This window comes from Nuphar pumila, chromosome 14 (genome assembly GCF_984573655.1).
Source record: "Nuphar pumila chromosome 14, dmNupPumi1.hap1.1, whole genome shotgun sequence".
NCBI classification, from domain to species: Eukaryota; Viridiplantae; Streptophyta; class Magnoliopsida; order Nymphaeales; family Nymphaeaceae; genus Nuphar; species Nuphar pumila.
Genome location: NC_143262.1, coordinates 9,002,531 through 9,012,438, shown reverse-complemented (window position 1 = coordinate 9,012,438; position 9,908 = coordinate 9,002,531). Strand labels below are relative to the sequence as shown.

Genomic DNA, 9,908 nt, shown 5'->3' with positions numbered 1-9,908 from the left:
TTGCCTTTCACAAAAAAAACATGGGGATGGGAAAGGGGCTGGAGTCTGGACCTGCTAAGTTGGCAGATAGGTCAACTGGCCTCTCGATGAATCACAGCTTGGTCAAGCTCGGACCATCAAAAGGGTCACGCTGAGTGGCCTAAGCCCAGTCCAGTGCCCAACGTGCTGCCTGAACTAGGTCAATCGGCGTGCAATGAAGATTTGGATCCGAACCAGCTAGGCCTGTGACATTAGGAATCCCCCTTGTTTGTCAACACCTTAAATTCTTTCAAGAATTCAGGCTATCCAATTCTCTTTGATTCTCTATCTTGTTTGGAGACAAATCTTTATTTATATAGAATAAGAAATAAATAGATATGGATGTAGCAAATAAAATAATATGATAATTAGTAAATGGCAAAATCTTACCATTGTTATTGAAGGACTAAAAGTTCCCCATTTTAGCCGGAATCCTTTAACCAGCAGGACTTTGCATATATCTCCTCTTTAAGAAGAAAACTAAAATAGGGAAAGAAGAAGAAATGGCAAAGTGGACTTAGTCCCTATTTTCACGAATCCACTAGTTCCTTCTTTCCAAACAGGGTAGATGACAGTGTTACTTTCTAAATAGACCCTAAAACCCTAGGGGTATGGGGGTAATCTCGCGGAACGCGATCGTAAGTACGGCAGGCAAAGCCAGCGCGCCTAGGTCTCTGATATTGGGGGTGAAAACTTGGGCTTTTGCATGAGAGTCATCATCATCAAACACAAAAGAAAGACCTTCATGCTTTTTGTGTTGGCTTCACCTCATTCTTTTAAGAGAAAAAGTCTCAAGGTTACCCAGCTACTTTTTCCCAGGAGTGTTTGATAAAATTATCTCTAATGATAACTTTTACCACCAAGCCAAATACGCCTTAAAGCTTGGTAAGAACAAGCAATGATGACTCGTTCAAGGGCCAGCCTGACTAAAAGCAAATGGGGATAAAAGAATGACACTAATTTATAATGCACTCCTTTTCATCTAATCCATTTGGTTGGACCTTTTTGTTATTTACTATCTTAGAAGCTTAAAACGAATAGTTTCCGGAAGGGACTCCCTAAGGGAGAAGCGCGCTTTCAAAGCAGGAAGCGTGGGTGTTTCCCCCACGCTTCCATTTCGTTCCCCCATTCATTTTCCTTTGGCTTCACCCTTGGTTCTCCTTTGTTTTTTGTGTTTTTCCACGTTATTGTTTATTTTTATTTGCTTCTTCCTTACTTTCCACTTGTTTCCCCTGGTTTCCTTCATGTTTAGTTTTATGCTTTTCTTGCGCCTTCACAATCGCTTCCAAAACGAATCTCTACTTCACGCTTCATACTACTTTTTAACACTCGTTTCCCTTATTCTTTTAGCTTCCTGGTAACTGTGTTAAAATTTAATTATACTTTAATATGCCTTTTGGACAAAAAATAAGGCAAAAAAGTTCCAAGACAGTTCATTATTGCTTGTGGCATAGGCAATTGCTCAAGAGATTGAAAACAAGAAAATTAAAATTAAAAAAAAAAAAAGGACCAAATTGATTCACAAAGTACTGCAACATTTTCTCACTAGGAAAACTACCCTTTTGGATACTTTCTGTACATTCTATAATGAGAGGAGACCTAGTGATCGGGTCGAGTACCTTTCAAGGTAGTGGATCACCCAAAAAGCAACACGCATCTTTGTATTTTCTATTAAAAATAGCTGAACAGCTCAGTGATTCTCGCGGACGTTGGAACTTGGGACTAATTGAAAGAAGCTTGTTCTGTTTTAGTAATAATTATTAGACAGGTAAGTGATTATTGTAGTGTCGAACATAATAGCAAATTTTTTTTTTAAATCATCAAAGAATCCCATACTTTTTTTTGGAAAAGAATCCATGAACAGAAAGCAATTATTAAATAATCGAAATCATTAGGAAAAAAAAAGTTCAGTGATTTTAGTCAAAGACATCAAGAAAGAACACTGGCATGAACCCTATGGTGAAAAAATCTTTGTTTTTTTGGCAGATCTGACCCTTAGGATGTGATCTACATATTAAGTTTAGTAGAAACTGACTTTTGGATCATGTTTTTCTTATGTATATGTCAGATTTTATAAGGATTGAAAAATCAACTGCCTACAATGCACTAAATTTTCAAACTTCAAAAAAACATATTTTAACGTTTATAAATTATGATCCAAGGGTTGATTATCTCGCCTTAGTCTTGATCAAGTTCATGATCGCCATTATTTTGCCCTTACTGTAAACGCTAGAGGCCATAAATTTCTGTTTGCCTTATCATGGTATGAAATTTTGTAATGAACGTAACTAACAAACACACAACCACCTGAACCAATGATATCCAACCATCCTAATGTTAAAAAAATAAGTACCAACTAACTAATAAATAAATTATTAACAAACTTTTATTATAAAACTAGCACCACATGCATGCGTCCACAAAATAAGCTGGCCCATCCCAGCTAATTGTTGCTTTTCAATCCACATATGCACGATATGTATTACCAATCAAATCCAAGAATATTATCTTGAAGGTGCAGTCGTTTTAAGAATCCTGCTTGTCAAAAGAATACCAACCAAACATCTGGCCAGGCCCCATAACTTCAATGAAAAGATGATTTGTGGACAGATTTAGCTACTGCCACAATCAAGAAACTCTTGGTTTTCCAAATAACACAAAATAATAGAGAAACACCAACATGGATTCAGCAAAATTTTGGATTTGCATCTTGGTAAATTACCAAGATGTTTCAGGGTTCAGGAATCACACTGCTAAGCATGAATTCGCAAGTTGAGAGAAGTTATAGTTTTCTGAATACATCTTCATATTACAGCTCATGTTCAGAGGAAGCAAGGCAAGTCTGATTACACAAAGATGCAGGATTCGAGATGATTGTTCCATCCTAGCCTGGCCACACATGGTCCAGAATCTGAGAGAAAATGAGAAATAAAAAGCCAAACCACAGTTTGGCCATATTCTGTCAGCCACTCAGCCTTCAATCAAAATACTAGGGAACAGAAAAGAAAATGAAAAGGCAAAACACAGTGTGGCCATGTTTGTCAGCCTTTAATCAAAATCCCAGAGAGCAGAAAAGGCACCTACATTTAAAATATACATTTCACAAAAACAATACAACATCTCAACCTTTGCCAGCGATTTGGTCTTCACCAATTTCTGAAACACACACACACAGAATGCTGCACCATAAAAGTGACAATTTTTATCAAGATTAAAGTGTTTAGAAAAGGAAACAAGTCTCACTGAAATGCAGACAAGTTCCAATGCTCAGCAACTGTCAAGAGCATCTATATCAGTCATGGAAGGAACTTTATGAGCTTCAGGTCCAATTCAAAACGAATTAATCTGACTGAAGACAACACAAACACACACAATCACAAGAGCCTGAGATGAACCATTGGTGCAAGAAAGGCTCGAGTTTCATCAATAGCATTGGCAGTCAAGTTTAATCCAAACAGGCAAACTGGAGTAGACTCTGCTTCAATCCACTCCGACCCAGTCAAATATTTCAAGTTCATGTGCACCAATCTTGCCTGGAACAAACTGCGGACCTGACCGAACTTTTAAGACTTGAATGGAATACAATGAACCTATCGAAATCTACAAGGTGATGAGGTCTATGTAGCAAATAATCCAGTCCAGACCAGCCTATGTTGCCTGATATGTCATCCAGTACAGTGTTGCATTGCAAACAAAAAGACCAGCATCTTCCGACATTCAAAGGACCAGAAAACAAAATCAAGAATTCTTGTACAACCTATTTACGCCAAAGAAAATAAAACACAAAAAAGTGGCGACCAGAGTATGTAACAAGTATTCCACCAGCATTGTGGCCACAACCACCACCATTACAACACAAAACCAGAAAATGAAACTGATCAGAATAAACATGTGACCCAAGAGCAGAAGGAAAACACCTCCATTTTCTTCCTCAAATCTTTCTTTTCACGCTTTTTTATCGCCCATCTGCAGAAGTGAAAGAATCGGCGAAGCCTGAGGGTCTGGTTGGGATGCTAGTCTGTGTGTTGTCCAGGCTAGCCATAGAAGCAGAGTAGGAACTGTCACCCATTTGTGTGTCTTCAATGGCTTGCCATTTCTTGAGTGCTTGAGGTAAAGTCATGTCAAGGTCGATGCCATAGCAGTCATCAGCATCAGGATCTGTTGGCTTCCACTGCTCAACAAGTGAAGATAACACATTAACAGCATGGCTCATGTCAGGTCTCTGGTATGGTTCCCTAGCACAGCAGTGGCAAGCAAGCTCTGCAACAGATAAGATACTCAAAAGTGTCTCCTCCGTTTGTTCCAATGAAGGGTCTATAGCATTTTGGAAGGTATCCTTGTTGAGATGCATCCTCCTGAACCAGGTTACTAGATGCACGCTCTCCTCAGGTTGGGACTCGTCTAGAGCTCGTCTGCCACTAACCAGCTCCATAAGAACCACGCCGAAGCTGTACACATCGACCTTTGTTGTTACTCGCCCAGTAACTGTGCATGACATTCATCAAAGTTAATCCTTCACAAAAATAATAGCATAAAAATGTCAATAAACAGTGGTATTGAAATGATACAAATCTCCTCTCAGTGATCATTCACCAATAATACACAGCTATAATTTTCGGATGTTTTACTGCAAACCTAAGAAATACATAAAAGGAAAACGAACATGATATATGATCAAACAATATAAACTGTAAGTCAGCAACCTGGGAGCATATTCAGTCGTTCGATTCATACATTGTTTAGTTTTCTAATGCTAATCCTACTCGCATATGCAATCCCAAATTAGCATGCAAAAGCTTGACCAAACGATGGTGTTTTGGAGCTTGTGAGGCAAGGGCTCCTGAAATCCTATTTTGTCTTAAACAAGTTAAATCGCACACTTTTCAACTAACTGTGATGCTTCCAAACTGTGCCTTTCAATCGAATTTGGATAGACATGTTCTATAGAAATTAAGGACTCCTGAAGTCCTCTTTCATTCTAAAGAAGGAAGTTAAATCACGCCCTTTTGAACTTACTTTCTTATTTCCAAACTGGGTCTCTCAACATTTGTTTCGTAGAGATCATGAACAGTGAATCCAAGTTATGAATTGTATCTGTAAATTGGTGAAAGGCATTCTAAAAATATCATGGAAGGATGCTGTTTTTTTTTTATTGTTTCACCTCTAAATAAATTCCACTATTGGATCTTTATCAGATAGCAGGTAAGAAGCATCTATAATGCTATGCCACTATCTAATCAATGTCAGTAATAAGGGAGGGAAATCAAAGCAAAGTGTTAATTATATCAAAGTCAATTACCTGCATACTCTGGTGCCAGATAACCAAAGGTGCCAGCAAGTTTCGTCTCCACCGAACACTTTCCCTCTGGCGCTAGCCGGACGAGCCCAAAGTCTGCAACCTTTGCTCTCATATCATCCCCAAGCAAGATATTGGAAGGCTTGAGGTCTCTGTGTATGAAACTCTGGTGAGCTAAACTGTGAAGATACTCAACCCCTCTTGCCACATCCAATGCTATGCTCAACCTCTTCTTCAAATCCAATGGCCTCCTTCCTTCTTCCTTCCAATTGAAAAGATGTCTACTGAGCGGCCCCTGTGGCATGTACTCATAAACCAGAAGCTTTTCATTGCCGTCAAGGCAATACCCAAGAAGCGCCACAAGGTGCCGGTGGCGAACTTTCGTGAGAACGGTGATCTCCGACTTGAATTCGTTCAACCCCTTCGAACCAATCACGCCCGACTCCATTCGCTTCACTGCGATCTTCGTTCCATCGTGCAACTCCCCTTTATACACAGTCCCGAACCCTCCCCTCCCCAGGATGTTGTCCGCAGAGAAATTGTTGGTGACATTTTTCAGAACCTGGATTGAGATCACCATGTTCCCCGTCTCAACCAACTGGATATCGCTCGGCCCACTACTCCCTTGGCTCCGTGCATCCGTTACCACGACGTTCCCGCCACCAGCAGCAGCGACGCTGATCTTCAACAACTCGGGATCAGACGCAGAGTGCCGTGGATGGATCACCACCGTGTTGGGACGCTGTACCCTTCGGAAACCCTTCTTCCTCTTGTATACCAAGAAAACTATTAGCCCCAATAAGCATACACCGCATATTCCGGCTATCACAGAACCAATGAGCACTCCAACTGATACAGTCGACCGTTTCGCACCGTTCCCACCTCCAGAAACTCCTCCAGAATCCCTCCCACCCGATCCAGACGAATCGGAACCAGGCGGAGCACTTGCCGGATCGGTATCTTTGCCGAGCTGAGGGTTCCCGTCCATCACGAGACGTACATTCTGGGAGAAAGGCGGGATCTTTCCGGAGAGCGAATTGTTCGAAACGTCCAGCAACGCCAATGCCGGCAGCTTGGCGATCTCCTGCGGGATGGGGCCGGTGAGGTTGTTGTTTGACAACAGGATCCTCTGCAACGAAGGGATCTTCGCAAAGTCGGGCGAGATTGTGCCGGAGAACCCCTTATTCTGGAAGTTTATGACGGTGATGTTCCCCTTCGGGTCGCAGCTGATCGTCGCCCAGCCCTTGCAGGGGTCGTTGCCGCTCCAGCTGCTCGCGAGATCGATCGGATAACCGACAGCGCTCGCGATCGAGAGGAGGAAAACGACCCTGGGATCGCAGGCCCCGGGGGCGGACAGGCAGAACTGGTTCGTTCCGGGGACGTTGTCGACGGCCACCCCCTCGCGGAAGGCCGGGAAGCTCCCTTGCAGCTTGTTGTTGGTAAGGTTAACGGTTTTGAGGGACGGGAGCGAGGTGAGCGATGGGGGCACGGGGCCGGAGAATCTGTTGTCCCGGAGGCTGAGACCGGTGAGAGAATTCAGGCCGGAGAAGTCCGGCAAAGGGCCGGAGAAAGTGTTCGAATGGAGCCAGACCTGGACGAGGTTCGTCATGTTGGCGATGACGTCGATGCGACCGGAGAGCTTGGGGCCCTCCTGGCTGTTGAGCCAGAACACCTGCAGCGTCGAGCCGGAGAAGCTCGAGGGGAGGCCGCCGGTGAGGTTGTTGAAGGCGAGGTTGAGCGAGGTGAGGCTCGGGAAGGAAGAGCCCAGGAAGGAAGGGATGGGGCCCGAGACGCCAGCGCCGTTGGCAGAGAAGGAGGTGAGGGAGGAGGCGGACTGGAGGCTGTCCGGGATGGTCCAGGGATCGAAAGGGTTGTAATCGAGGTTGATGTTCTGGAGGGCGGTGAGGCCCAAGAAGAAGTCGGATGGGATGGAGGAGAAGTTGTTATGGTGGAGGAGCGCGGTTTGAAGGGCGGCCATGCCGGCGAAGCTCGGCAGCGGACCAGAGATGGAGTTTTCCTTGAGCTCCAGGTTAACCAGACCCGTCAAGTTGCGGAAGGACGGAGGCAGCATGCCCTTCAGTCCCTTCGCCGCGAGCTTCAGCGAGACCACCCGGCCTCCCTCGCAGGTCACGCCCTCCCAGTTGCTGCATGGCTCGTTCCCGGCGGCCAACCACCGTAGGGAGCCACCGCCCGGGTCGAGCGTCGCCGCGAGCTCGTGCATGGCCCCCTTGTCTCTGGCATTCGTCCCCGTCTCCGCGTCGACGGCGCTCAGGAGCAGCAGCGCCACCGCCACAACCACAGCCGCGGAAGCCCCCCTCAGCCCCTTGCCGATGAAACCCATCTCTCTCTCTCTCTCTCTCTGGTTTCTTGTGTGTGTGAGAGCGTTTTGGGAAGGGGGAGGGGACGGCATTTACGTTACAACTGCGCGCACTCGCTCAGGGTGAAGCAGCAGCGCGCACATGGTTGTGTGGGGCCCGCCCGCAGGTAAAGAGATTTTTAGAAGGAAATTTTTCTCCTTCCTTTTTAGTGGGAGCTGGACAGCGGACAGGGTTGGGAGAGCACCACTCTCGTAGGGTCGGCACCTACAGTAGGTTCCGCGGCCTCAGTTTCGTGCCGCCGATGACTGACCAAGATGGGCCTGACGTTTCGTTAAGGGGGTGTTTGATCCTGTGGACAACGCTGTCCGCCGGACATCAGACGCTTGGATGGGTGGGACAGCAACTCTTTTTCCTGTCTCACGTTGTTCCACTCCCTCCCATGAAACAGCATGGATAGGACGGTGTGTGGACGCTTTATGGAAAAAATGGATTTCCATATATGTCTTGGGCTGTACATGGACAGGTGCAGACAGGACAGGAGACACCGTTCTCGTCCTCTCCTGTCCGCAAATCAAATGTCCTTGTCCTATTCTGTCCACGAATCAAATACTCTCTAAAAGAACTTCAAAATGGAATCATTGGTTCCTCCCAGGGTGTGTGGACGGTCTCAAACATTTTTTTCTTTTCTTTTGATACTTGTTTTCAAATCTGTCATTACACGTGATCTATATAGCATGTTTATTAAGAATCGGCTTTTGAATAATCTGAATATGATGTGTGATCAAGTTTCTATAAGGATTCAAGATACTATTGGGTTTGGAACTTGCAACCTTCACAGGATCCAGAGCTACTAGCCAGAAACCTCTTTTCTTCTAAGCCTACAGCTAGTTGTGTATACATATATAATGGACTCGAGCGATTCCCATCCCACCAATAGTTGTTTATCGATCGATAGAAAACCCTACCTCTTTCCCATCTAATGGCCATCGGATTTGCCGACCATAGGTGAAGAAAGAAATGCCTATTGCTCGTAAAATCATATTTTTCATCAAGAAAACAGTCGTTTTCCTAGCAAATGGAACATGCTGAACACATATATATATATATATATATATATATATATATATATATATATATATATATATATATATATATATATATATATATATATATATATATATATATATATATATGTATGGGATGTCTGATTGATCAAACATGTCCTGAAACGGAGAAAATCAGTATCGTCCACACTTCATGAATGGTTAAGAGCGTCCAATTCCTCCTTGAAAGTGTTTCTCTGGAATTGGAGTGGTCGTTTGGGTACACTAAATTTTTAGATAAGATAAAAATGGAGAGAAAACGTGCATGGAAAGTCTGGCCACCCTAAATGGTGGCTCCACTGTGAGCTTTGCTACATAAATTAGTTTCCCTTTCATTCGTTTCTATTTCTCTGGCAAATGGAAAACCTGAGATTTCTTGATCTCTTGAGTTGCTGAACTACTTTAGGAAGTTTGTTGGTCTATGCTTCTCTTTTGATGTCACGCGCTTTAGGATGGGACAGATCATCGACTCCTGAATATCACCAAGACGAAGGAATGTCATGAGTTTGATACTCACATCTGATGTAAAACCGGGAGGGCCCCATTTACGAGGAAACTACTCATACTAAGAATTATCTTAAAAAATAAAAAATAAATCTGAAAATTCAAGAACACTATTGAGAATAATGGAAAATTGCAAGGAATTAACTCAAAACAGGAAATAAATCAAAATAACTGAAAATACTAAATTCAATCTCAATTGTGAATTCTTAATTTGACCATCACTAATCCTAAATCTCCCCTATATTTACAGGGGGAAAAATTTAATCCTAATAGACTCTATAAACGGACAACTCTCTAAAAGATAAAACTTATCATAATATGATGAAACCTAGATATTTAATCCAATATCCATTACAAATGAACCAATTACTAAATTATCTAAATAATCAAATGATTAAAATTCAAAATATGAATTAAATCCAAATGTATCTTTATAGATCTGGGTCTTCGGCTCTGCTCATACATCATTCTCCTCAGGTTGGAGAAGACTTGCCCTCAAGTCTTGATCTCGCTTGCACTTCTTCCAGTTACACGCTCTAATTGTAGGAAATAATGAACCATTAGAACCTTTGGAAGGCATAGGTCCCCTAGCACTAGTGCAATCCGATCCAAAGAATATCCAAGCAAGTGTAGAATGGAAAACCAATCTTCTAATGACTAGTGTAGCAT

At 43.2% G+C, this 9,908-nt stretch overlaps 1 protein-coding gene across 1 annotated transcript; it reads right to left on the bottom strand.

Moving 5' to 3' along the window:
• Positions 1 to 3,703: 3,703 nt before the first annotated feature.
• LOC149816281 (receptor protein kinase TMK1-like) lies at positions 3,704 to 7,709 on the bottom strand. The gene is made up of 2 exons (XM_089986756.1): positions 5,318 to 7,709; positions 3,704 to 4,503 (listed from the first exon to the last, which is right to left on the bottom strand). The coding sequence occupies exons 1-2, from the start codon at positions 7,653 to 7,655 to the stop codon at positions 3,974 to 3,976; spliced, it is 2,868 nt and encodes a 955-aa protein (XP_089842882.1). The 5' UTR covers positions 7,656 to 7,709; the 3' UTR covers positions 3,704 to 3,973.
• Between the last annotated feature and the right edge of the window lie 2,199 nt (positions 7,710 to 9,908).